This window comes from Puma concolor, chromosome D2 (assembly GCF_028749965.1).
Source record: "Puma concolor isolate L17-30 chromosome D2, mPumCon1.1.hap2, whole genome shotgun sequence".
Lineage (NCBI taxonomy): Eukaryota > Metazoa > Chordata > Mammalia > Carnivora > Felidae > Puma > Puma concolor.
The window spans coordinates 34,923,802-34,949,751 of record NC_141677.1 but is presented as its reverse complement, the minus strand read 5'-3'; the positions used below and the strand labels follow the sequence as shown (position 1 = coordinate 34,949,751).

The following is a 25,950-nucleotide window of genomic DNA, read 5'->3' as shown; positions in this document are numbered from 1 at the left end:
CTGGATTTCTAGAAAATGGGGAGGTTGTAATGAAATTACTCTGCTGATGTCAGGTTGTTGCCGACTTTGAAATCCACTATGTCCTAAACCTCATTCACTTGTCCAGGCAAAGATTCTCAGCTGAATGGGAGTTCTGTGTGATGTGACTCATTTCTAAGAGGTTAGCCATAAATAGCTTCTAGAGACAGGATTCTAGATTTAATACATGGCAAGAGGCCCTGGTATGTCTTTCCAGCCTAGAATTCCTAATAGTTCCCTTTGTGAGAAAGTTTTACCTTGAATCAGATGGTGTAAAGGAGAAGAATGACACCTTATTCTTTTGGAAAAGACTTTCTTGTTACCCAGAAATCTTGGCTAAAAAATGGAGAGGTGTTAACGACTTGAAGTGGTACACGAATGGGCAAGTCAGAGAAGCGGTTGGGAACGTGGGAGAAGTTGTGAGGATTGGTATGTTGTTCGATTTCCTGGCTTTTTCTAGATAAATATCTTATTTTCTTCTTTTCTATTGGGCTCTTCTCACCCTAGAGTAGCTTTTTGCTTGGTGTTATATTTAAATATCCCAGGGTATCTCAGGCTTTAGTTGAATGTACTGGAGTTATTTGTTATTACCTAGTCTATACCATAATAAACTCAGTTTGGGGCTTCTTGTTGTATCCTTTTTTCTATTCACTGGCAAGTATTACTTGTCTACTCACAATATCAAGACTTGAGGTTTCTCTTTTGCCAAAAGAGTTGTTAACACCAGCTCTCTGGGCCTGCTACTCTGCCACTTCCCATCTCATGCCATCCTTCTCTTATCACATTCTCAAGAAGAGGATTTTCCTTAAATAGTCATTCCTACGACCTTGCCATGACCTCAGCCTCCCACCCCCAGCCCTAACACATGCATATACATTCTTATTGCCCACTCTGTGAGGGGTAATATTAGAATTCACATATTCATTCAAAGTATGAAGTTAGTACCTACCGTGTGAAAGGTACTGCATTACAGCTTTGGAGAGTTACAAAGGTGAATGAGAGATGGACCTTATTTTTAACCTAGGAAGGGAAGTAATACATATACATAGATAATCTCTATTATAAGATGTGATACGGAATAAGAACCATGAGAGAGGCCTGTACTCCTAAGGTAATAGAGTGAAAAGAGAGATCACTAAGTGAATAGTGAAGCTCTTGTGAAGTAGAATTTTATTAAACAAATGGAGGGCAGGTCATTTCAGATGGAAGGAATAAGAGTTAAGCAGAAAAGAATAGGAGATATTTTAGGGTACATTGGGGGATTAGTATAAATTTAGTCTGGAAGGTATATTGAGACCAGATTATAGAAGGAGCATTGCTTACTGGTCAGTTTTAGATTTACATAGATCTGAGTATGAATCCTGGAGCAACTACCAAATATGTTTGTGTCTGTGGGAAAGCTAAACTTCTCTAAGTTTCCTTAATTTCCTCATCTGTAAAATTGGGATGATGCCTAGTATTGTTACATTAAGAGTTAAATGAAAATGTTTACAAAATTGGAAGACTCACACATTCCAATTGCAAAATTCTACAAAGCAGTAGTAATCAAGACAGTGTAGTACTGGCCTAGGATAGATATATGGATCAATGAAATAGAATTGAGAAGCAAGAAATTCTTAACATTTATGATCAATTGATTTTTGACAAGAGTGACAAAATAATCCAATGGGAAAAGAACAGACTTTTTAACAGACAGTGCTGGAACAACTGGATTCCACATGCAGAAGAATGAAGTTGGACGCCCCCTCCACACACACACACAACATAAAAAAATTAACTCAAATTGTATCGAAGATGTAAATCACTAAAACTGTACAATTCTTAGAAAAAAACATAGGGGTAAATCTTAATGAAGTTGGATTGGGCAATGGTTTCTTTCTTTTTTTTTTTTTTTTAATTTTTTTTTCAACGTTTATTTATTTTTGGGACAGAGAGAGACAGAGCATGAACGGGGGAGGGGCAGAGAGAGAGGGAGACACAGAATCGGAAACAGGCTCCAGGCTCTGAGCCATCAGCCCAGAGCCTGACGCGGGGCTCGAACCCACGGACCGCGAGATCGTGACCTGGCTGAAGTCGGACGCTTAACCGACTGCGCCACCCAGGCGCCCCTGGGCAATGGTTTCTTAAATATGACACCAAATGTATAACCGACCAAAATAAAAATAGATAAATTGGACTTTATTAAAATTAAAAACTAGTGAAAAAGGCACCATCAAAAAAGTGTAAAGAATGGGAGAAAATATTCATAAATCATATATCTGATAATGGACTAATATCCAGAATATATATAAAGAAATGTTACAACTCAATAAAAGAACAAATAACCCAATTAAAAAATGGGCAGGGGCACCTAGGTGGCTCAGTGGGTTAAGTGTCTGACTTTGGCTCAGGTCATGATCTCACGGTTCATGAGTTTGAGCCCTGCTTTGGGCTCTCTCCTATCAGCGTGGAGCCTGCTTTGGGTCCTCAGTCTCCCTCTCTTTCTGCCCCTCCCCTGCCTTTCTCTCTCTCTCTCTCTCTCCCCCTCCCTCAAAAATTAAAAAAAAAAAAAAATGGACAAAAAAAATGGACAAATGATCCAAATAAATATTTCTCCAAAGAATATATACAAATGATCTGTAAACACATGAAAATATGCTTAACATCTTTAGTTATCAGGAAATACAAGTCAAAACCATAATGAAATGGCACTTCATCCACTAGAATGGCAGTAATAAAAAAGAAAAATAACAAGTATTGTGATGTAGAGAAATTGTAACCCTTATACACTTATGTGGGGATACAAAATGGTGCAGCTATTTTGGAAAACAGTCTGGCAGTAACTCCCCAAGAAGTTAAATTTTGAGTTACCATTTGATCCTGTAATTCTGCTCCTTGGTATGTACCCATGAGAAATGAAACCATGTATACAAACTGCCATAGCAGCATTATTCATAATAGCCAAAAGATAAAAATCCAAATGTCCATCAATTTATGAATGGGTAAATAAAATGTGTGTCCATGTAATGAAATGTTTGGGCTTAGAAAGGAATGAAGTACTTATTCATGCTACAATGTAGATGAACCTTGAAAACATGTTCATTGATGTTCATGTTAAGTGAAAGTCACAAAGACCATATGGTATATGAGTGCATTTATAAGAAATGTCTAGAGTAGTCAAATCTATGAAGACAAAGTAGATTAGTGGCAGCATACAGATGAGCAGGATGAGGGTATCGGGGTAATGGCTAAAAGGTATGGATTTTATTTTGCGGGTGATATAAATGTTCTAAAATTGATTGTGGTGATGGTACAGCTCTGCGAATATATTAGAAACCATTGAATTGGACACTTTACATGAGCGAATTATATCTTCATAAAGCTGTTACCAAAAGCATTTTTTTAATCTTAGAGAATATAAAAAATTTGTTAAGTGCTTAACACAATGCCCTAGCACATGGTTCATACTTAATAAATGGTAGCCATTGTTGAATCCATACCACTTTAATTTTACACAGTAACAAACAGATTGAGTTAGCAATACTGTATGAGTACTGATTTGACAAGGAAAAACCAGTTGGATACATCATGAGAGGAGATAATGCAGGTGCCAGCTGAGGTGATAGTAGGCATGGAAAGGAAGAGGTAATTTCTAACAAGTAAATAGTGACATTTTATAGATAAAGCATGAAAGTAAAATCTATAGGGTTTGGTTACTGATGGTGATGGATGAAGTGTGTTATATCTATCAGAATCACCTCAGGAGACAGAAACCACACAGTAATAAATGAGACAAAAATTTCCAACTTACTAGCTGGTGGTGATAGTGCATAAAAGTCTAAATGACTAGCTTCATACTAAAATGGCTTCTGCCCTTAGAGTGTTTACAGTTTAATAGAAGACTGACATAAACAAGAGCAATATAATAGAGTTGTATTTTCTAACTCAGCAAATGAAATGAAAAAAAATTGCATTTTTAAAAATGTATTTACTTTGAGAAAGTGAGCAAGCAAGTGTGCATGCTAGCAGGGGAGGGGCAGAGAGCAAGGGAGAGAGAGAGAGAATTCTAAGCAGACTCCATACTGGTCAGAGTGAGCCTGGCATGGTGCTTGATTGCATGAAGGGTGAGATCATGACCTGAGCTGAAATCAAGAGTTGGACGCTCAACCAACTGAGCCTCCCAGGAGCCTCCCAAATTTGCATTTTTAAAACTGTATTGAAAATCCCTTAGAATAGCACTACATTGGATTCTGCCACATCCTCATCTCAGCAGGTCTATCAGAGCCATTTTTTCCTCTAGTATTGGACATTAATCTCTGCTTATTTGATCACCAGATCAAATGTTGGCTTGGGTTTGGAGAGCCCTGTTGTAGTCAAATATTTATTGAACATTTATTACTAGACTCTAGAGATATTCCTATTCTCAATGAGCTTACATTCTAGTAGGGAGGGCAAAAGGTAGACATACAAAATTTCAGATTCTTTTAAGTGATACAAAGAAAATATAACAGTGTGTAACTGATGGTGGTGTTGGTGGCAATGGTGACTACTAATGCCACAATGTTCAGGGAATACCCACCTCTCTGAGGAGATGGATGACATTTGAGATGATGCAGTGGAGAACATTCCTAGTAGAAGCAGTAAGTGTGAAGATCGTAAGAATCTCTGATGTGTTTGTGCACAAACCTGGTATGTTTTCCTGGACATAAGGCCACTTTGACCAGAGTTTAATGATTGAGAAAGAAGTTGAAGACGGATGAGATCAGAGAGGTAGGCAGGGGCCAGACTATATAGGGCGTTTCGGACCATGGCCAAGAGTTTGGGTTTTATAATCAAGGGAATGACATGACCCAATTTATTCTTTAGAAAAAACATTTTAGTTCAAGAGTTTCTTAATCTCAGCACTATTGACTTTTGGGATGGAATAATCCTTTGTTGAAGGGGGCTGCCTAGTGCATTGTAGAATGTTTAGTAGTATCCCTGATCTCTACCCATTAGATATTGGTAACATCTTGCCTCCTCCGGTTGTGACAATCAAAAACGTCTCCAGACATTGCCAAATGTCTCCTGGGAGACAAAAATTACTGCTTTAACTGTACAAAAAATTTATTTAAATATTAGACTCTACACAGTGGAATGTTCACATTAGGGGAAGCATACTGGCCCCTATTTCACATGAACTCTGGTCCCTATAATGACCTTCAGAGTTGTTTCGTTGTTGCTAATTTTTTTTTAAGATTATATTTTTAGGTAATCTCTACACCCAACAGGTTTTGAACTTAAACCCCAAGATCAAGAGTCACTTGCTCTTCCAACTGAGCCAGATAGGGGCACTTGTTTTTGTTAAGTTTATGTGGTTGAATACAAGTAAATCACATGCTCATGCTGTGACTCCGCTGTTCAATATACCACAGTGGACATCTAGATAAGGTCTATTTGGGCACAAAAAAGGGAGTAATTGCTTACCTAAGGGAAAGTAAGGAAAAGGATGAGGTCAGGAAGTTTCTTGAAGCAGGAAGGAGGCATGCGATCTTTGAATTGAATCTTAATAGATTAATAATTGTTAAAAGGCAGGTAGTACTTTCTAGGCAGAGGAAGTATGAGGAAGAGCTCTTTGATCCTAGAAGTACTGTGTGTCAGGAAGGAAGGACAAGTTGAAAGGATGAAGTGAGAAATGTGGTAGGGTCTGAACAGGCTATTGGATATTTGGGCTTATAGCTCAGGAAAATGGGCTGGAAGTAGATTTGAAAAATATCCTCTTAGGGTGATAGTTAAGGCAGAAGGAGAGGTGGGGATGAAATCATCATGGGAATAGTGTGGGACAAAGAAGAGTACAGACAGTCTGGGGCACCTGGGTGTCTCAGTCGGTATAAGTGCCCAACTCTTAGTTTTGGCTCAGGTCATGATCTCACAGTTCATGAGTTGGAGCCCTGTATCAGGCTCTGCACTGGTAACATAGAGTCTCTTTGGGATTCTCTCTCTGCTCCTTCCCTGTGTGTGTGCTCTCTCTCGCTCTCAAAATAAATATTAAGAGAAAAAAAAAAAAGCAAGGACCGTCTTCTTAGGGAACACTTAAAAGCTGGATGTCTATGTGGGCAGATTGGACAGAGAGGCCCATTATTTGTCAAGTAGGGAGACTGATAGGAACTGGGGAATGAATGCTGGATACCCAGAGTGTTGTTCAGTTTTGTTTAAATTTGGCAGTGACCTTCCTCAAGGACCTCACTTCACTGATGTTTTGGGGCTAAGTATATTTTGCTGTTCCCACTTAAAATTTAATTCACCCTATCCCACCCTTATGAGGAAGCTTTTGGGTAGAAAAGCCTGAAGAGTAGTAAGTTGATGGTGCTCAAACTTAAGGGTGCCCACCTGGAGGGCTTGTTAAACAAATTGCTGGGCTCTGCTCTTAAGAGTCTGATTCAGTAGATCTAAGATGGAGCCCCAAATCTGCATTTCTAAGAAGTTTACTGCTGCTGGTGTAGGGACCATACTTTGCGAACCACTGTGAAAGGTAACTGACTGGTTTTGCATCGGGAATAAACTTGCTTAATGAGTTTAAGATATTGGTCTGAGCCCTTGAAATCACCTCAAATGTTTAATGCGAGTATTTGTGTTAGATGTTAGGGCTCTAGTGTGAGGGTAGTCTAGAATCACCTAACAACCCATCTGGAGTTGTTTTGATTAATATATCTCGAGTTCTATCTAGACAGAATCCCCAATAAATATTAATTGATTTCATAGGGATCTAATAAAAGACACGGTCTTTATCCTTAGAAGGTCCCAGGGAGGACGGTATATCAGAAGCGGAGAGGCTGCACCTGGCCTCCCAGTCGCGGCCCTTCTCAGCCGCCCGTCACTGAAAAGGCTCCGGGATTCCTCAAAACTGCTGTGATTTGAGAAAGCGCCAATGGGATTGGGGATGGTCCTTGGGACCGAGAAAAGTGATAAAACCGGCTAGTCCACCTGAAGGGAGCGTCTGTTCCCGCAGGTGGAGCTGGGAGGCGCGGACTAAGCGAAAGCGCGAGCCAGGCTGAGCCGAGGCACCGCCCCTCCTGCTCCGGGGGCGTTCCCGGCCGCCGCAGCTCCCCTAACGGGCTGGGGCGGTGGCCGCTGCGCTCCGCCTTCCTGGCCCCGCCCCCGGCTCCATCTTGCTGGCGACCAGTGTTGGGCTGTAACGCTGCTCCCCCGGGTCAGGTGAGCGATGGCGCCCCCTACCCTTCCTGCCCCTATCCCCCGGGTCACGTCGGTCAGGCCAGCTCTGGGGCTTGCCGTGCGGGAGGTGGCGGGGTCCCGCGTGTATCCCCGCGGTAGGGCTCGGTGAGGGTGCCTGTGGGCCTCCCGGGTGGCGGTCGTCTCGGCGTCTGTGTCTCCGGACCTGGGCTGCCCGGTGGGGTGTTCGGGCGGAGGCGCTTTGGGGTGGGATAGGCTAGGCGGCCGGCCAGCCAGCCAGCCTGGCGGGAAGACGGGAGGACCGTTCACCGTCCTCTGTGCCACTCGGCTGTCCCGAGATTAGAGGGACTAGTGACACCCTGCACGCAGGCAGGTGACTACAGGTGGAGGGAAGCCAGAGGATGACCCTGCTGAAGCCACCTCAAGGAAGGCTGAGTAGGAAAGCCAGCGAGAAATACCAGAAGCTGTCTGGCTAGTGACTAGACTTTGCGGTGACACAGCAAATTTAGGGAAACTTGGGAAATTTGTACTGTGCTTAGTGAACCGTAGGACAGGGCCTACGCCTAAAATTGTACATTGGCTCGGGTTTATAATTCTTGGAAACTACTCTAGGAAATAGCTTTCCAGATTTGATTTCTATTCCCTGAACAGCATCAAGTACGCTGATTAATAGCCCGTCCTGAGCCAACACTTCCCATACACAGGGAGATGGCTGATGTCCACCATAAAGTGACAAACGAAAAGTCGTCCAACCTTTAAACCCGCTAGTATCTTCTATCAGGTGGGGAGCTGATCTGATAAAGTAATCTGTCCTAATTAGAGCTTCATGAGTCACCTTTCAGGCAGGTAAGGAGTCTCAAGCACTAGATCAGTAGAAGAGAGAATTTTAGCTACTTCAAACTTAAGCTGCTTTTTATTCCTCACTGGTGATGGCTGCCTACCTTGCCCAGGAAGTCATGGTTGGCCATGACTCTAGTTCTATATCCAGTGGCCCTTGCTGACTGATTTAATTAGTCCTTCCCGACCAAGAGGCAGGTTTTGGAAAATTGTAGTATCTCCTGTTGGCCATCTTCATTTGCCCTTCCTGTTCTGTATTTGTTTCACAAATCTGCAACAGCTGCCTCTTGTGTTCCTGGGCTTGATGCCATCTTGAGACTCCTGTAGTGAGACCCACCCCTTTTAGTAGCTGACTCACTGGGTGGAGATGGTCTGGAGAACCAAGAATGATTTCTAGTCTTTTAAAAGTAGTTGCTGATGGAGAATGATAAAAAGGAAGAACTCTTGTTTACCATTCCTTGGGCAAAATGAGTAATTTGTTGAGTCACCATAGGGTTTAAGTTTTTACAAAAGCTTTTTAAATCTAGCTTTTGAATAGATGATACATGCACGACTCCAAAAGGGGTAAAGGTACGTTGAAAATTAAGTTTCCATGGGGCGCCTAGGTGGCTCAGTCAGTTAAGTGCCTCTTTTTTTTTTTTTAAATGTGTATTTATTTTGAGAGAGAGACCCAGAGTGCGAGTGGGGGAGGGGCAGAGAGAGAGAGAGAGAGAAGAGGAGACAGAATCTGAAGCAGGCTCCAGGCTCTGAGCTGTCAGCACAGAGCCTGCCACAGGGCTCAGACTCATAAACCATGAGATCATGGCCTGAGCTAAAGTCAGACACCCAACCAACTGAGCCACCCAGGTGCTCCTATCTGACTCTTGATTTTGGCTTAGGCCATCATCTGAAGGTTTGTGAGTTCGAGCTCCGAGTCAGGTTCTCCGAGTCAGAAGCTCCGAGCCCTTCCCCTGCTTTCGTGCACGCTCTCGCAAAATAAGTACTAAAAAAGAAAAATAATGTAGAAATGGGATTTTGTCACTGGGACAGTTCTTGAGATTTAGAAATTTAAGTTACTTATGTAGTCTTTGTTACTGTAACTACTTGTTGCCTTTAAAATTATTAATTTTCTCATAAGCTATTATCAGATTTTTCCCCCTTTCTTTTGACACTGACCTCTTTTGCCCTTGGTCCATCTGATTATTTGTAAGATGCTGTTGTCCCTCTTTTACTCCTTATACCAACCATACTCCTGTTCCTATTTTTACAACTGGGTCTTTGGATTCCAAATGATTATTTTAGAACTGACTGGATCAGTCTTCTTATTATCTTTATTATTGTAACTTTGACTCAATATATGCCTATTCATTCTCAATTTGGTGTTTTTAGCTTCTTGTGCTTATGTTATAAAGAACACTACAATAACTTAAATTTATTATCTCATTTTCCTGTACTGTGTATTCACTTTATTTTTAATGTTTGTTCATTTTAGAGCACACGAGCAGGGGAGGGGCAGAGGGGGGAAGTGAAGAGGATCTGAAGCAGGATCTGAGCTGAGAGCAGTGAGCCCAATTCGGGGCTTGAACTCACGAACTGTGAGATCATAACCTGACCCAAAGTCGGCTGCTCAACTAGCTGAGCCACTCAGGTGCCCCAATATACTGTGTACTCAAAAGGCAGGATACTTTTCTCCCTCATCTTTCTATCAGCACCTAGGACAGTACTTATTACTTAATGGGATTTCATTATGTTGAATTGGATTTGTTTAGGGTCTTGATGTAAAAGAAATGGATAATCGTTTACAGCCATAATGGGGAGAAGAGCCAAAACACATTGAAAAGTGTGCAAATTATTTGGTAGATCCAGAAATACCAAAATATTCTGGTAGCAAAATATGATTCAGAGACCAGCAGCATCAGTATCACCTGAAAAGCCTAGTTAGAAATGCAGAATCTTGGGGCGCCTGGGTGGCTCAGTCAGTTAAGCGTCCGACTTCGGCTCAGGTCATGATCTCGCAGTTTGTGAGTTCAAGCCCCGCGTCGGGCTCCGTGCTGACAGCTCAGAGCCTGGAGCCTGTTTCAGATTCTGTGTCTCCCTCTCTCTCTCTGACCCTCCCCCGTTCATGCTCTGTCTGTCTCTGTCTCAAAAATAAATAAAAACGTTAAAAAAAAATTAAAAAAAAAAAAAAGAAATGCAGAATCTCATGCCCCATCTCAGAACTACTGAAACAGAGTCTGCATTTTAACAAGATCCTCAGGTCATTTACATACATAATGAAGTTTAAGAAGTACTACTTTATCTTGTACATTGTTCAAAGAAGGGAGAGATTAGAGGCATCTGGGTGGCTCAGTTGGTTGAGTGTCTGACTTTGGCTCAGGTCATGATCTCATGGCTCTTGAGTTTGAGCCCCCACATCAGGCTGTGTGCTGGCAGCTCAGCGCCTGGAGCCTTCTTCAGATTCTGTGTCTCCCTCTCTGCCCCTCCCTTACTTGCACTCTGTCTCAAAAATAAATACACATTAAAAAAAGGGACAGAAGATTTGAGCTGGATAAGTGAGGAAAGGTGAGTGAACCCAGGCATGAGGGCCAAGTCATTTAATAACAGTGGCTTAACCAAAGGCACATTGGGAATGGTTTAAGTGGTAGAGATGTCTCATTGGAGGTTAGATATTGTTCAGAGATAAAATGAATAGATAAATTAGAGCCAGTACTAAGGAGAACTGAATTTCAGGCCTATACATTTTCGTGTGATACTCTAGCAGTAGTCTTTGAGGAGGTTTGACCTGAAGAGTGATATGCTGAAAGAGGAGCATTTTAGGAAAATTCATCTAGTGATGGTGCCCAGGAAATTATAACTGTGAGAGTATATGCAAGATAAATAGAAAAGTAATTTTACTAAAATAGGCATCAATGATGAAAACCTGGTGTAAGGATATGGCCATGAGAATAGAAATGATGGGTAGAATAGGAGAGGCATTGCAAAGGAAAAAAAGAAAAGTGTTGGGTTACTTACTGTACTTCGTAATAGGTAATTTAAGTAATGGTACTAGTGACAGATACAGGATTTTTTCCCAAGTTTTTATTTATTTATTTTTCTTTTTCCAAGTTTTTATTTAAATTCCAGCTAATCAACGTATAGTGCAATATTAATTTCAGGTGTAGAATTTAGAGATTCATCACAGTACCTGGTGCTCATCACAAGTGCCCTTTGCAATACCCATCACCTATTTAACCCATCCATCCACTCAACTCCCCTCCAGTAACCATCAGTTTGTTCTCTATAGTTAAGATATTTTCTTGGTTAGGTATGGGATATTAGGATTGATCTGGTGGAGAATGATGAATATTTAATTCCAGACCAATACCGAAGGCCTCTTAACTGGCCTCTTAGTCTATGTTTCATTGTGTTTTGATGATTGTCTATCTTAAATTATATACTATCTTTTGCCTTGCATATGACATTGCTGTTCAGCTTCCCTACCAATGTATCATCACCATTTTATTTATTTATTTATTTATTTATTTATTTATTTATTTATTTATTTAAAGTTTATTTATTTTGAGAGCAAGGAGGGGCAGAGATAGGGGAAGAGAGAGAATCCCAGGCAGGCTCCATGCTGTCAGAGCAGAGCCCGATGCAAGGCTCGAACTCACAAACTATAAGATCATGACCTTAGCCCAAAGCAAGAGTTGGATGGTTAACCGACTGTACCACCCAGGTGCCCCTATCCATCACCGTTTAAAACTTAGTTTAAACCTTTGGTAATTCTGTTAGTCTCCAATCTTAGTACAGTGTTTTATGGTAGATGCTAAATAAATGATTTTATATAGATATATTTGCCAGGTATATTATTATATTTGACCAATAGTTTTTTAGATATAAATAAATATTTATTTATTTATTTTGGGGGGGGAGCACAAGTGGGGGAGGGGCAGAGAGAGAGACGGAAAATCCCAAGCAGGCTTCGAGCTGTCACCACAGAGCCCGGTGTGAGGCTCGAGCTCAAGAACTCTGAGATCATGACCTGAACCGAAACCAAGAGTCAGATGCTTAACTGACTGAGCCATCCAGGCACCCCTAGATATTTTTTTAAGAAGGAAATCTTGCAATTTGTGACAACATGAATGAATCTTTTTTTTTTAAAGATTATTTATTTATTTAGAGAGAGAAAGTAAGCTTGTGCATGCACATGAGTGGGGGAGTGGCAGAGGGAGAGGGAGACAGAGAATCCCAAGCACCTTCCTCACTGTCAGTGCAGAGCCCGACATGGGGTTTAATCCCACACACTGTGGGATCATGACCTGAGCTGAAAGCAAGAGTCAGATGTTTATGGTTAAGTACCCATGTGCCCCAGTTTTTTAGATATGATCAGGCTATGAAATGGTATTGTTTTGAATATTTGTTTTCCCCTTATTTATTTGCATTTCTTTTAGGTTGGTAGTGTTTTCTTCAATTGCAAAAGGTACTTACACTATACATATATACGTATATATTTGTGGTTTTTGGGTTCACGTTGGCTGCATTTGTTTTACATGAGTGGTCTTTAAAATTTTTTTTAAATGTTTATTTATTTTTGAGAGAGAGAGCGCTAGTGGGGGAGGGACAGAGAGAGAGGGAGACACAGAATCTGAAGGATGCTCCAGGCTCTGAGCTGTCAGCACAGCCTGACGTGGGGCTTGAACTCACGAACCGTGAGATCATGACCTGAGCCGAAGTTGGAGGCTTAACTGACTGAGCCACCCAGGTACCCCTACATGAACGGTCTTCTAAAAAAACCAAAAACTTTATTATGGAAAAATTTTAAATGCACAACTGGACAGAAGAATGTATTGAATATCCACATACTTGTATAAATAATCAACTTATCTAGTTTCATCTATACTCCTGCATAACCCTTTTATATGATTTTGAAGTGATTCCCAGACATATTTTGTCTATAAATATTCAGTGTATATCTCTAAAAAAGCAGATGCTTTACAAAAATCATAATACCATTATCAGACCTAAAGATGTAATAATTTCTTAACATCATCAGATTTTCAAGTTATTGTTTGCATTTCCAAATAGAAATGAGTTCCTTTTGAAGAAAATAACTTTCAAACTCTCTGGTGCAGACTGCAGTTTGCAAAAGATATTTCCCCTGTCATGTTTGCTGATCAGAATACTATCAAATCTTGATTACCATATATTATCAGAGAATAGATAATGTATGATTGCCTCTTTAATCCCAGATTGGCTGCATTCTGCCACCCCACCTTATTTTCTTTTCCCCCAGTTAGAGAATGTATACTAATTTTAAAATTAGTCTAAGTCTTGGGTGCCCGGGTGGCTCAGTTGGTTAAGCATCCGACTTTGACTCAGGTCATGATCTCATAGTTTATTAGTTTGAGCCCCACATTGGGCAGTCCGCTATCAGCTCAGAGCCAGCTTCAGATTCTCTGTCCCCCTCTGTCTCTGCCCCTCTCCCACTCTTGTCTCTTTCTCTCTCTCAAAAATAAATAAACCGTTAAAAGATAAAATTAGTCTAATAAAATTGGATAAATAAATATATTGGCAAATATTGGCAAAATATGTAGAGAGATACTTACACAAGGCTATTCATTGTAGCACTGTTTGTAAAAGACTAGAAACAACTCAGATGTTTGCTATTAAGTAAACTATGGAAAGTCCACAAAGTGGAATACTATATAGTTGTAAAAAGGAATGAAGACTATCTATATACTGCTATGAGTGGTCTCTAATAAAAGAAAAAAGCCAAGTGAAGAAACAGTGTATGTATTGGCTAAATTTTATCTAAGAAAGGAATGGGGATATAAATATATACATAGCAGCTTAAAAAACACAATAGATGTATAAGCCATAAAAATAATGGTTACATATAGGACGAGGGAATGAGCAGGGATAGAAGCTAATATCTTTCTGAATATATCTTGTTTTATTGATTTGACTTGGGACCAAGAAAATATTTTATGCAATTATAAAATGAAACTTAAAAAAAATTTTTTTTTTTTTGGATAGGCTTCATACCCACTGTGGGTCTTGAATGATCGGCCCTGAGGTCAAGAGTGGCATGCTCTACAGACTGAGCCAGCCAGGTGCCCCCAAAGTAATCTTTAAAAATTAAAAGCACAGTGAAACAGGTGGACCAAATAGGTATCACATTGGTAGCCTAACTCTATAGGAATCATTTTAACTATCTTTAAAACACAGTAATTTGTGCATTCATAGTGGGGTGTATCCCAGTGTAATGCTCTGAATGTGTTTCCCCTAAAGATGACAGTATTTGGAGGTGAGGCCTTTGGGAAGTGCTAATGTAATGAAGGCAGAGCCCTTATGAATGGGATTAATGCCTTATAAATGAGGCTCGAGAAGGATCCCTTCCCCTTCTGCCACGTCAGGACATAGGGAGAAAGCACCAGCTATGAACCAGGAAGAGGGCCCTCACCAGAGAATTTGATCATGTTGGCGGTTTGATCTTTGACTTCCAGCTCCTGGAACGTAAGCAATAAAATTTCAGGTGTTTTGTTATAGCAGCCCATATGGACTAAGACACCCAGAGACACCCCCACCCCAAATTGCAAAAAAAAAATTTTTAAGTTTATTTTGAGAGAGGGAGAAAGACGTGTGCACAAGCGGGGAGGTGGGGGGCAGAGAGAAGCAGAAACAGAATCGCAAGCAGGCTCCATGCCATCAGTGCAGAGCCCTATGCAGGGCTCGAACTCAGTGAACTGTGAGATCATGACCTGAGCTGAGATCAGGAGTCAGACACTTAACCGACTGTACCACCCAGGTGCCCTGCAAAAAAGAATTTTTAATTGTTTTTAGCAATCATGTTGTAGCAATATGGGTATTTGTATTAATTTCCTGTGGCTGCTGAAAGCCAAAAGTCCTAAATCAGTGTCTCTGGGCTGAAGTCGAGGTGTTAGTAAGGTTGCACTCTCCAGGAGGCTCTAGGGAAGAATCTATTCCTTGCCTCTTCCAGTTTCTGATGGCTGCCAGTGTTTTCCAGTATCTGCCTCCATAGTCACATTGCCTTCCCTTCTGCTCAATTCCCTCTGCCTCCTTTTTACAAGGATACATATTATTACATTTAGGGCCCACCTAGATACTCTAGGTAATCTCCCCCAAGGTCTGTAATTTAATCACATCATTTTTGCAAGATAAGGTGATACTCAAAATCCAGGAATATCTATTGGAAAGCAGTTATTCAGCATACTAGTTATTATTATTCCGAAACTCTTATGAGTTTATATAGAATTTATACAGTAGGATAAAGTAGGTAGTATGTTAATGTCATTAGGAACTAAGAAGTTCAGTGTAAGGGAAAATATATATAAATATAAAATGTTAAATTAAAAACCCTATAATTCTAAAATTGAACTGGAAATATAAATATGAATGTTTTGTTTTTTTTAAATATTACCCTGTCCCATACTGAAAAGGCGTAGAGAAACAATGATCAACTACTAGCAGTAAACATTGCTAGTACTCCGGTTGTAATTTCTAAACATGAGTCATTTACCATGAAAACTGATCAGGGCTCCTTGGAGAGTAGACTAGGTCTGAGGCAAGAAAAATACAAAATGAGCCTGGAATATCATGTGATATAAAATGGCAAGGAAGTTACCCAAAATGTCTGGGAGATTGTGTCAAAACAATGTGTCAGGCAATATTAAAGGCTTCCCTTAGGGGCTTGGGTGCCTCAGTCAGTTAAGCATCTGACTCTTGATCTCAGCTCAGGTTTTGATCTCAGGGTCGTGAGTTCAAGTCCCATGTTGGGATCTGTGCTGGGTGTGGTGCCTACTTGAAAAAAAAAAAAAAGCTCTGCTTGGCCAAAGATGGGAGAAATTGAACATTAATGAGAATAATAACTGCAATGGATTGAAATATATCAGATATGTTTATGTTCTTGAATTCATATTGATACTTCAAAATTTATTAGTCATCTTATTATGCTATGGAACCAATTCATTTTGAAAACTGGTAAATGAAGAGAAAAAGTACAGTCTATATAACTATTTCAGGAAAACCATACAGTTGCTAAAGGGAAATTTCTTAAGGATTCCAGATAATTAATGAAGAAAAAATGATAGAATTAGATCCACACATTGATTATCAGCCACAAAAAAGAGGGACATCTGATCGTTAGGTGTTTCCTGACAGAAACAAAACAGTATTTTTGAGTATTTGTGCCAAAAAAGGAATCTGAATCTGATCAAGCTTCTAGATCTGACTATAAATTTTTAGGAAATAACTTTTAAAGATTATTATGGAGAATCAGTTGGCAAATCCAGATAGAGGGATATTTCAGGACAAATTCTCTGGTTCCTTCAACAAATAAACTGCACTGAAAAAAATGAGAGAGGAGGCTTATAGACTAGAGACGTTTAAGAGACACACCAAGTCACTAGAATATTTGGACCATAGTTGTATACTGATTTGAACAGCCAAATTGTAAAAAATATTTTGAGATATTTGGGCAAATTTGAACACTGGATACTTGATGATATTAGAAAATTATTAAATTTTTAAGATACAGTATCTTAAAAGAGTCCTTCTCTTTTTACAGATAGTATATTGACATACTTGTGAGTAAAGGGATACGTTTGGGGATTTGCTTTAAATGATCTAGGAAGGATAGTGGTTGGGGTACAAATGAACTAGGATTACCTGTGACTTGACAGTTGTTGAAACTGAACATGAAGTTATGTGAACATTATATTAGGTTGAGCCACAAGAAACTTGTATGTTAAAACAGTTGAATTTCATTAATGCCACGTAGTTCAATCTAACACTGTTCTCTCTAAAATCTTTCAGGTTTTCTATAATAAACAAGTACAATATAAAAAGCAATAAATATTTAAAAGATAATTGGAAATTTGAACACTGACACATTGATATTATGGTTATATTTTTAAAATAGTCCTGTTAAGAAAAAATGTTTTTAGAGATATATACTGAAGTATGTATAGGCTAAAATGGTAGAATGTCTGGGATTTGCTTCAAAATAATCCAGTGGAGTGATGGGGAATGAATGAGTGTATTGAAAAAACAAAATTGGCCGTGAATTCGTAATTACTAGAGCTGAGTGTTGAGTCTTTGGGGTTTCTTATACTCTTTACTTTTAAGTTTGAAACTTAATCAAAAGTTTATAAAAAAGGTGTGTGTGGATATGAATATTAACTCTTAACCATTGTTTCCCATAATGTTATATCACCAAATAAAGGGATTTCTATGGCATTTGGAAAGCATTTATTTTAATCTTTACATTTAAATGTTACCTTCTCTTTGTGGCCAGAAACTATTGCAAGTTTTCCACATATGGAAGTGATATAAAATAGATTTAAGTGAAAAATTAATTGGCTTATAGATATTCCATAAATATTCCATAAATAATAGTGCTGGTAGTATTAAGATATGACAAAAATTGTATGGGGAGGATGAAGTTGGAACATTTGCTATGCTGACTCCATTGGTATGAATGGGGAGATGAAAAAGTATTTTATAAAGTTTGCTTATACTTCTAATATTCACATGTTGAATGCCTGATAGACTCTTGAAAGAAGATAGATTCTGTATAAAACCCTTGATGATATGTATCTTCTAAGGACTTAACCCTTATAAAAAATTACAGAGGACATTTTTTATTGTTACAGAATGTCATACCCAGGCTATCCCCCAACAGGCTACCCACCTTTCCCTGGATATCCTGTAAGTATTGCCACTTATAATAGTAAAATAGCTCATGTACTTGGAACAGGTGTTGTATAGGACTAGCCCATGACAGATCTTACACATATGCTAGAACAGGGGTCATAAACTCAGTTGCCCAGAGATATTGAGTAGAATAAGTGTGTGAAGGCAGGAGGTGGGAGGGAACGAGAGTGTACTTGCCTCATTTATGGAAAGCCAGCAGCTACTCAGCTTCAGCCCAATGTCGCCATGCTGCAATGCAGACTCAATGTTGCTAGATATTCCATTTCTTCAAGTAAAGCCAGAAATATGGATTTGATGTGAAATTGCCCCAATTTTTTAAAATGGGAAATTAATTTTTTTTAATGTTAAATGTTGTATGGCCAATAAAATATGTATGTAAGCTAAATCCATCCTATGAGCCACTGGTTTTTAACCTTTGTATTAGAAGGTTTAAAATAATTAAGGGCTTGACTCAGAGATAACAAATTGCAGTGGATTAGAGGCCCCTGTATTTGCAGTTCTGACACTTTTAGTATTTGGAGTACATTTTTTAAATGTGCTACTAAGTTCTGCCTTGTTGATGTCTATACTATGAGGACTAAACTTCTAGCTGAGGCATTTAAGTAAGAATTATGCATTTCAGTTTTATATTCATAAATGTATAGGGCTTCTTTCTAACAATGGGAAAATAGAAAGAGAGGTCTATGCAGATTAATGTTAATGTAAGTATCCTTATGTAAAATGAATAGATAGCTCTCCTGAATTTATCATAGGAGAGAAGAGAATTATGAATATGTTCCTAGGTCCCTATATACTCAACTGGACTCTGGTTACCATTTCAGTTATTATAGACTAATTTCTGAAACAGACAATCCCAACATCCAAGTGACTTAACACAATAAAAACTTGTTTTCTTTAGTCTCCTAGAAGTCAGTGGCAGGTGGGTGGTGGGGTGGGGTATCAAGGAGACTTTATTCCATGTAGTCTTTCAGGTTACTAGGCTCCTTCCACATGTTGGCTTTATCATCCTCTAGTGTCTTGGATTCCTCCACTGGATTCTCTGCTTCCAGCTGGCAGATAAAGGGAAAGAGGAAGAGAGAGTGTGTAGGATTGGGCAGGAGGTTTTTAGGGGCCAGATTGGAAGTGGTGTACATCACTTCTGTCTCTGTTCATTCACCAGTATTCAGTCATATGGTCCTACTTTAACTGCAAAGGGGTCTTGGAAAGGTAGTCTAGCTTTGTGGCCAGGCGAGAAAGTTTAGTGAACGTGTAACAATCTCTGCCACTCTTAGACATTTTCTAGTCTGAACTGGGCTCCAGATGTCACACCCCATGGTAACTCAGGTCACTTTTTTGTTCCTACTATGTAACAGGTCCAGGTGTGTCGCAAGAGAGCCAGGAATTCTCTTTAGGGTAGAGAGCTATACATCTTTCTAATATTTCCAGGTATTAGGAAAATGAAGGAACTAATGAGCTTTGATAGTTTTTCCTGAAGCCTTGAGGTTTCTGAAGAGTCTCGTTCTTACTCCCAAATAGAGAAACAGATCCCTCTTGCCCGACACAGGTAGAATTGAATGTAACTGAGTTCTGAAAAGCAAGTGTTTTGACAAACTAGCATACAGGTAAACTAGTACAAGATACCAAGACTTTTAATGTGACTTTTACTATGTAAAAGAAAATTTAGACCTTAACAGTTATTTCAGTTTGTTTGTTTGTTTGTTTGTTTGTTTGTTTGTTTGTTTGTTTGTTTTGGTCACATTCATATGAAAAGTTTTCTGGTTTGTCAGCCTGCAGGTCAGGAGTCAACTTTTCCCCCTCCGGGTCAGTATCCTTATCCTACTGGCTTTCCTCCAGTGGGAGGAGGTGCCTACCCACCAGCCCCAAGTAGTGGCTATCCAGGAGCTGGAGGCTACCCTGCCACTGCAGGCTATCCAACCCCTGGAGGCTATCCTGGTGCCCCACCACCAGGGGGAGCTCCATCCTATCCTGGAGGTGAGTAGTGGGTTGTGGCATTAGTGATGATTTGGGATTGCTGTATCATTTTTCTCTCTCTCTCTCTCTCTCTCTCTCTCTCTCTCTCTCTCTCTCTCTCATCCATTTCATTCTTGCTTGTTTTATATGAGGTCAGAGATGCTCTTAGCCTACTCTCTACCAAAGACCATAAACCTAGCTGGCAAGATAAAGGTTCTTGAGGGCATGAAAGCTGGAAACATTCTCAAAAATTCTGTTGTGAAAAGAATTAGAATAAGTCTCATGGTAATAAAGGACCAATATATAGCAGTTTACTTGATTATTTGTAATCTTAAGAATTGATTATGATATTTCACTTAGCATAATTGTGACCTTTAGGACAGCTTTGTCTGAAGGCCAAAAAGCTTAGCATTTTTGTTACTATAAGTTATTTAGTAAGGTGAATGAAGTAAAAATTTTTTAATTTGTTTCATAATGGAAAAGAGTTGATAAGTTGAATTTAGACCAAAAGAGACTGCTGTTATAGCATTAATTGCATATTTTTTCCACTTTTCTTAGTGGATATTAGTAGATACTTTCCTAAAGTTTACTCTTCAATCATGAGAACTGTCACTGTATTTATTCTTTTATTCTAGTTCCTCCAGGCCAAGGGTTTGGAGCTCCCCCACCAGGTGGAGCAGGCTTTTCCAGCTATCCACAGCCACCCTCACAGTCTTACGGTGGTGGTCTACCACAGGTCCCACTACCTGGTAGGTAGCAGAGAAAAACAATAGTGTGCTACTTAAAATTTTCAGTTGCCACTGAGAGAACTTAGTTATGTTTGGGATAGTCTTTAGTAAACTTTATACTAAGTACTTTTATAATTTTTTTTAATTTTAGCGTTCATGAGTGGGGGGATGGGGCAGAGAGAGAAAGAGAGAAATAATTTAAAATACATGGTTTCATTTGCAACTACGTGGCTGAAACTAGAGGGTATTATGCTAAGCCAAATTAGAGAAAGACAAATACATGACTTCACTCATATGAAGACTTTAAGATACAAAACAGATGAACATAAGGGAAGGGAAGGGAAGCAAAAATATTATAAAAACAGGGAGGGGGACAAAACATGAGAGACTCTTAAATATGGAGAACAAACAGAGGGTTGCTGGAGGGGTTGTGGGGGGTGTTGGGCTAAATGAGTAAGGGGAATTAAGGAATTTACTCCTGAAATCATTGTGCACTATATGCTAACTAACTTGGATGTAAATTTAAAAACTAAATTAAATAAAATGGTAAAAAATAAATAAAATGAAATGCATGATTTCATGAAATGCATTAATTTGATGGAAAAGTTTAATCAGTAAGATGGAAATAAGGACCCACTTTTTGAGTTACAAAAAATCTGTTCCAAAGCCAAAAAACCAAAACCTTCAGGAGCTTCCCAGCTCACACCTATACCACTCCTAAACCCTCAGAACTATGCCCTGGCATCCTTTCTAGATGGAATCAGAATTTAGTTTGGTTCAAGTATTTAAAAAAAAAAAAAGGTATTATTTGTTAGGAAACTGTGTAGGACGTGGAATATTTTAAAAGGTTCCTGTGACCAAAGTTGGTTTTAGGTTTAGTGAATTATAATCTTAAAAAATTACCCTACTGAATAACATGGTGTGAATGTTCTCATGTTTCTATATTCATAATAGTCAATGCTGTTTTGAAAAGTTAAATCCTATGAGATCTGTTTACTGTACTTTTTTTTTTTTAACATGTAGGTGGCTTTCCTGGAGGACAGATGCCTTCTCAATATCCTGGAGGACAAGGTCCTTACCCAAGTCAGGTATTTCTGCTCCTATTTTTAAATTTAGTCCAATTTAATTGGATAACGCCAAAGAAGGGCACCACTGCTTTGCTGACATTTCCCTGAAGCAGAGGATATGGTCTGTTATAGTCACTTAAGATTCTGCTCTTTGCGTCTGGTAGACTTGATGCTGTCTTTGGTCCATCTGCTTTAAGTGGTGTCCTGATGACTTTAATAAGACAAGCATAGGTCCCTTCTCACAGGTGATGATACTCCTAACTTTTTCACAGAGATTCATTTGGGTTCTTGGCATTGGTTTTAGTTCTTCCCTCACTGGTAGTTAACAAATATGAACTTGAGTGACTGAGTAATTGCTGTTTTGGGCAGTTTTTGATAAAGTGTGGTTTTGTTTTCTATTTTTACCTTTATAACTTTCCACTCTTTTTTCAGATCAATACAGAATCTTTTCCTTCCTATCCTGTTTTCTCTCCTGTTTCTTTGGATTATAACACTGAAGTGAGTAAGGTTTTCTAGTGTTTACTAATTACTGTATGTGCCTGTATGTACCTTCTTTACTTTCTGATTTCTCATGTATTGGTCTCTCACACCTTCCTCAAGGATTCCACTGTATCTGTCTTACCATTATGTCCCTGTAGTGCTTGGTAGGGCTTTAACCATAGTAGTCAATTAATATTTGTTGAATTGATTTCTCAATAGCCCTAGGTCTCCTATGTATCAAATGTTTGTCTCATCTCTGTATAGCCCCTTATTTTAATATTCAGTTTAATTTTATATCTTATGCAAGTTATAAGGAACACAAGCAGTATGCTTTTATGCTTATCTTTAGCTTGATTTTCTTATTTATTTCCATCCTCTTTAATCATAAAGATCTAGCATTACCAACCTTTTTTAAAGCTGAGATGGGAGCGGGATTAAAGTATTGAAAGAGAAACACTTTAGCTATTTTCTGGCTTACTTTCTTGATTTGAGGAATTTGAGTTCCAGATTAAGAAATTTGTCCAAGATCACACACCTAGTAAAAGACTAAGCTGAGACTAGCTCTAGTTCTTCTGACTCCCAGACCAATGGTCTCCCTGTTACATAATGCTGCTTTGCTGGTTATATAAATGATATTCCTCCAAAGCACATAGGGAATTGCCTTCAATCTTTTTTTTTATTGTTGAAGTTGATTGTTAATCATATTATATATCTATAGTTATTTTAATCATGTATGAGAATTTTGATTTTATTTTAGCTTAAGCATGCACATAGTTTAAGAGACATGGATTTTATGACTAAGTATAAAAAAAGATTTTCATGTCATTTGCAACTATGTGGATGGAACTAGAGGGTATTGTGCTAAGTGAAATTAGTCAGAGAAAGACAAATATATGACTTCACTCATATGAGGACTTTAAGATACAAAACAGATGAACATAAGGAAGGGAAGCAAAAATAATATAATAACAGGGAGAGGGACAAAAACAAGAGACTTAAATATAGGGAACAAACAGAGGATTGCTGGAGGGGTTGTGGGAGGGGAATGGGCTAAATGGGTAGAGGGCATTAAGGAATCTACTCCTGAGATCATGGTTGTACTGTATGCTAACTAACTTGGCTGTAAAGTAAAAAAAAAAAAGTTAAAAATTTTTCAAACCTAAAACACTAAAAATGAAATAGACATACACATGCAACTCATGTGTAACAATTACTACCTTAAGATAGAACTAAAACCAATAAGTGGAACTTAACAGAGTGGTAAATTTTGGAAGATCTTTTAGATGGAAATGGAACAGGCTCCCTTGAGAGGAGTAAGCTTCCTATCACTGAAAGTCCTCGGTGGATGGTGTGTGTGAGTATATAATGTGTGTAGGAAGATGAAAATTTTTGTCTTGGTTGGGCATTTGGGACAGGTGACTTCCCTGATTGACTCAATTTTGTTTTCCAGTAGGAAGGTTGGTATCAAATGGGTGTCAAAGGGTAGAACTTTTGATTGCAGTGTGGGCTTTGTTGTGCTGAGAAATCTTCCCTAGTTTGAGTTTTGACCTCTGGAACATGGACCCTGATATCTTTTAATTCAATATAGTGCCTGGAAGATGACAGTATTTTTGATAAAGATTCATTGCAAACTTAGACTTTCAACAAAGAATGAAACAAATCCATTTTTTCCTAAAGATGAAAAATGAGTAGTTTTTTTTGTTTTTTAAGAAAGAAGAGATGGGACACCTGGGTGGCTCAGTTGGTTGAGTGTCCAACTTCAGCTCAGGTCATGATCTCACCGTCAGTGAGTTCGAGCCCGGCATCGGGCTCTGTGCTGACAGCTCAGAGCCTGGAGCCTGCTTTGGATTCTGTCTGTCTCTCTCTCTCTCTCTCTCTCTCTCTCTCTTTCTCTCTTTCTGCCTTTCCCCAACTCATTCTGTGTTCTCTCTGTCTCTCAAAAATGAATAAACATTTAAAAAATCAAAAAAGAAGAGGATGACAGAAGATGAGGATCATCAAATCATAGATTTTGAGGATTAGTTTCTCTTACTGTCTAGTCCAGTGTATTGTAAACAAAGGCTTTTGCCCTACTTAGGATTTTAATGAAGGAAACCTTAGTTTCTCAGTACCATAAAGCTCATGTAAAGCTACAAGTAGAATTTTTTTTTTAAACCACTATACAAATATTTGTCATTTGTTAGTTCTCTGCTTACATTCTTGGCTTAGAAGGAAGCTTCATAGTGCAGGATGGTTGTTAGAAGAAAACATTGGTGTGAGAGTATTGGTAAGTGGGAGAAATTATTGACCCTAAAAATGTTTAGGCCTAAAAGATGGTCTGGTTCTCTTCTCCCCATTTACTTTGCCCTGCAGTTGCTGGCATATTGCTGTATTCAATGGGTATAAATAACATTAAATGTAGTTTCAGTTGCCTAAAAAGCAATTGAATCATTTTACATTTTGGAGTGGTGTTGAATGCATCTTTAAATGATATTTTAGAGATAATGGGTTAAATAAATATATTATTAAAATTCAGTTAAAAGAATGTAGTGGGATATCATCTCACTTCATCCCATCTCTCTTAAGCCCTGATTTGAATAGTTTAAGAAAACAATTGAAGGGGTACCTGGGTGGCTCATTCGGTTAAGTGTCTGACTCTTGATTGCGGCTCAGGTCATGATGTGTTGATTTGTGATACTGAGTCTCCCATCAGGCTCTGCGTTGACAGCACAGAATCCCTGCTTGGGATTCTCTCTCTCTCTCTCTCTCTCTCTCTCTCTCTCTCTCTCTCTCTGTCTCCCTCACACTCACACACACACTGCTTCTCTCTCTCTCTCTCAAATAAATAAACATTAAAAGAAAAAAGAAAACTATTGTTTCCTAGCTGTATATTTTAAAATTTGTTTAAATTTTGAAATAATTTCGGACTTACAAAAAAGTTATAAAAATTATAGAATTCCTGAATAGCCTTTACCCATATCCTCCAGTGTTAACTTCTTATATAAACACAACAAAATGATCAAAATCAGGAAATAACATTGATGTAATACTATTACCCAAACTATAGATCTTATTCAAGTGTTACCAATTATCCCATTAATGTCCTTTTCTGGTTCAGGATCAAATCCAGGATGAAACATTGCATTTGTTGTCATGTCTCTTAAGTTTACTTGTTTTTTTAATATTAATTTTGATTTCATTTCATTTGTTTTAGTAATCTCTATGCCCAGTGTGGTGCTCGAACTCACAACCCTGAGATCAAGAATCACATGCTCTACCGACTGAGCCAGTCAGGCACCTCTCTTAAGTTTCCTTTAACTTGACACAATTCTTCAGTCTTTTTTGTTTATGACCTTGACACTTTTGAAGAGTACTACCAGTTATTTTGAGAAAATTCCTTAGTTTGGGTTTGTCTGATACTTCCTCATGATTAAATTCAGGTTTGGCCATTTTGACAGGAGTACCACAGAAATGGTCTTGGATCTCCAGTGCATTATTGTATCAGGAGGCACTTATTGTTGACTTATTCTGTTATTGGCAATGATTAATTTTGATCACTTGTGTTTGCCAGGTGCAAACTATGTAAATATCTTGGTTCTCATCGCACTTTTACTCACTAATTTTAGCATCCATTGATGATTCTCTCTGGAAACAGTTATTACTGTGGGATATGTCATAGTGATTTTTAAGTTTCCCCATAGATTTGTATTTTTATTTTTTATTTAATTTTTTAAAATTTATTTATTTATTTAGAGAGAGAACATGAGCAGGGGAGGGGCAGAGAGAGAGGGAGAGAGAGAATCCTAAGCAGTCTCCGTGCCATCAGTACAGAGCTCGACACTGGGCTCAAACCCACGAAACCATTAGATCGTGACCTGAGCCAAAATCAAGAGTCAGACACTCAACTGACTAGGCCACCCAGGTGCCCCAATTTGTATTTTTAAAGTATAGTCCCTGTTTTGCCTTCTGGTTTATTTCCTATATAATCTATGAAAAATATTCTACCTCCCAGAATCTCTAATCATTGCTTGCTTTCATTTTGTGCT

General features: G+C 38.8%; 1 protein-coding gene across 4 annotated transcripts in view; it reads left to right on the top strand.

The window, feature by feature from the left end:
* The first annotated feature begins 9 nt into the window (after nucleotides 1-9).
* The window catches only part of ANXA7 (annexin A7), a 37,648-nt gene continuing 11,707 nt past the window's right edge, over nucleotides 10-25,950 (top strand). Inside the window, exons 1-7 of one of the 4 annotated variants that reach the window (XM_086680011.1) lie at nucleotides 7,103-7,191; nucleotides 12,417-12,445; nucleotides 17,640-17,694; nucleotides 19,467-19,671; nucleotides 20,286-20,399; nucleotides 21,402-21,466; nucleotides 21,878-21,943. In XM_086680011.1, coding sequence (XP_086536137.1) covers nucleotides 17,641-17,694; nucleotides 19,467-19,671; nucleotides 20,286-20,399; nucleotides 21,402-21,466; nucleotides 21,878-21,943 — 504 coding nt within the window. In that variant the 5' untranslated portion in view covers nucleotides 7,103-7,191; nucleotides 12,417-12,445; nucleotide 17,640. Of the gene's footprint in view, nucleotides 107-7,054; nucleotides 7,192-12,416; nucleotides 12,446-17,639; nucleotides 17,695-19,466; nucleotides 19,672-20,285; nucleotides 20,400-21,401; nucleotides 21,467-21,877; nucleotides 21,944-25,950 lie in introns of those variants that run through there. The other 3 variants (XM_086680012.1, XM_025918434.2, XM_025918435.2) reach the window with 3 other exon arrangements.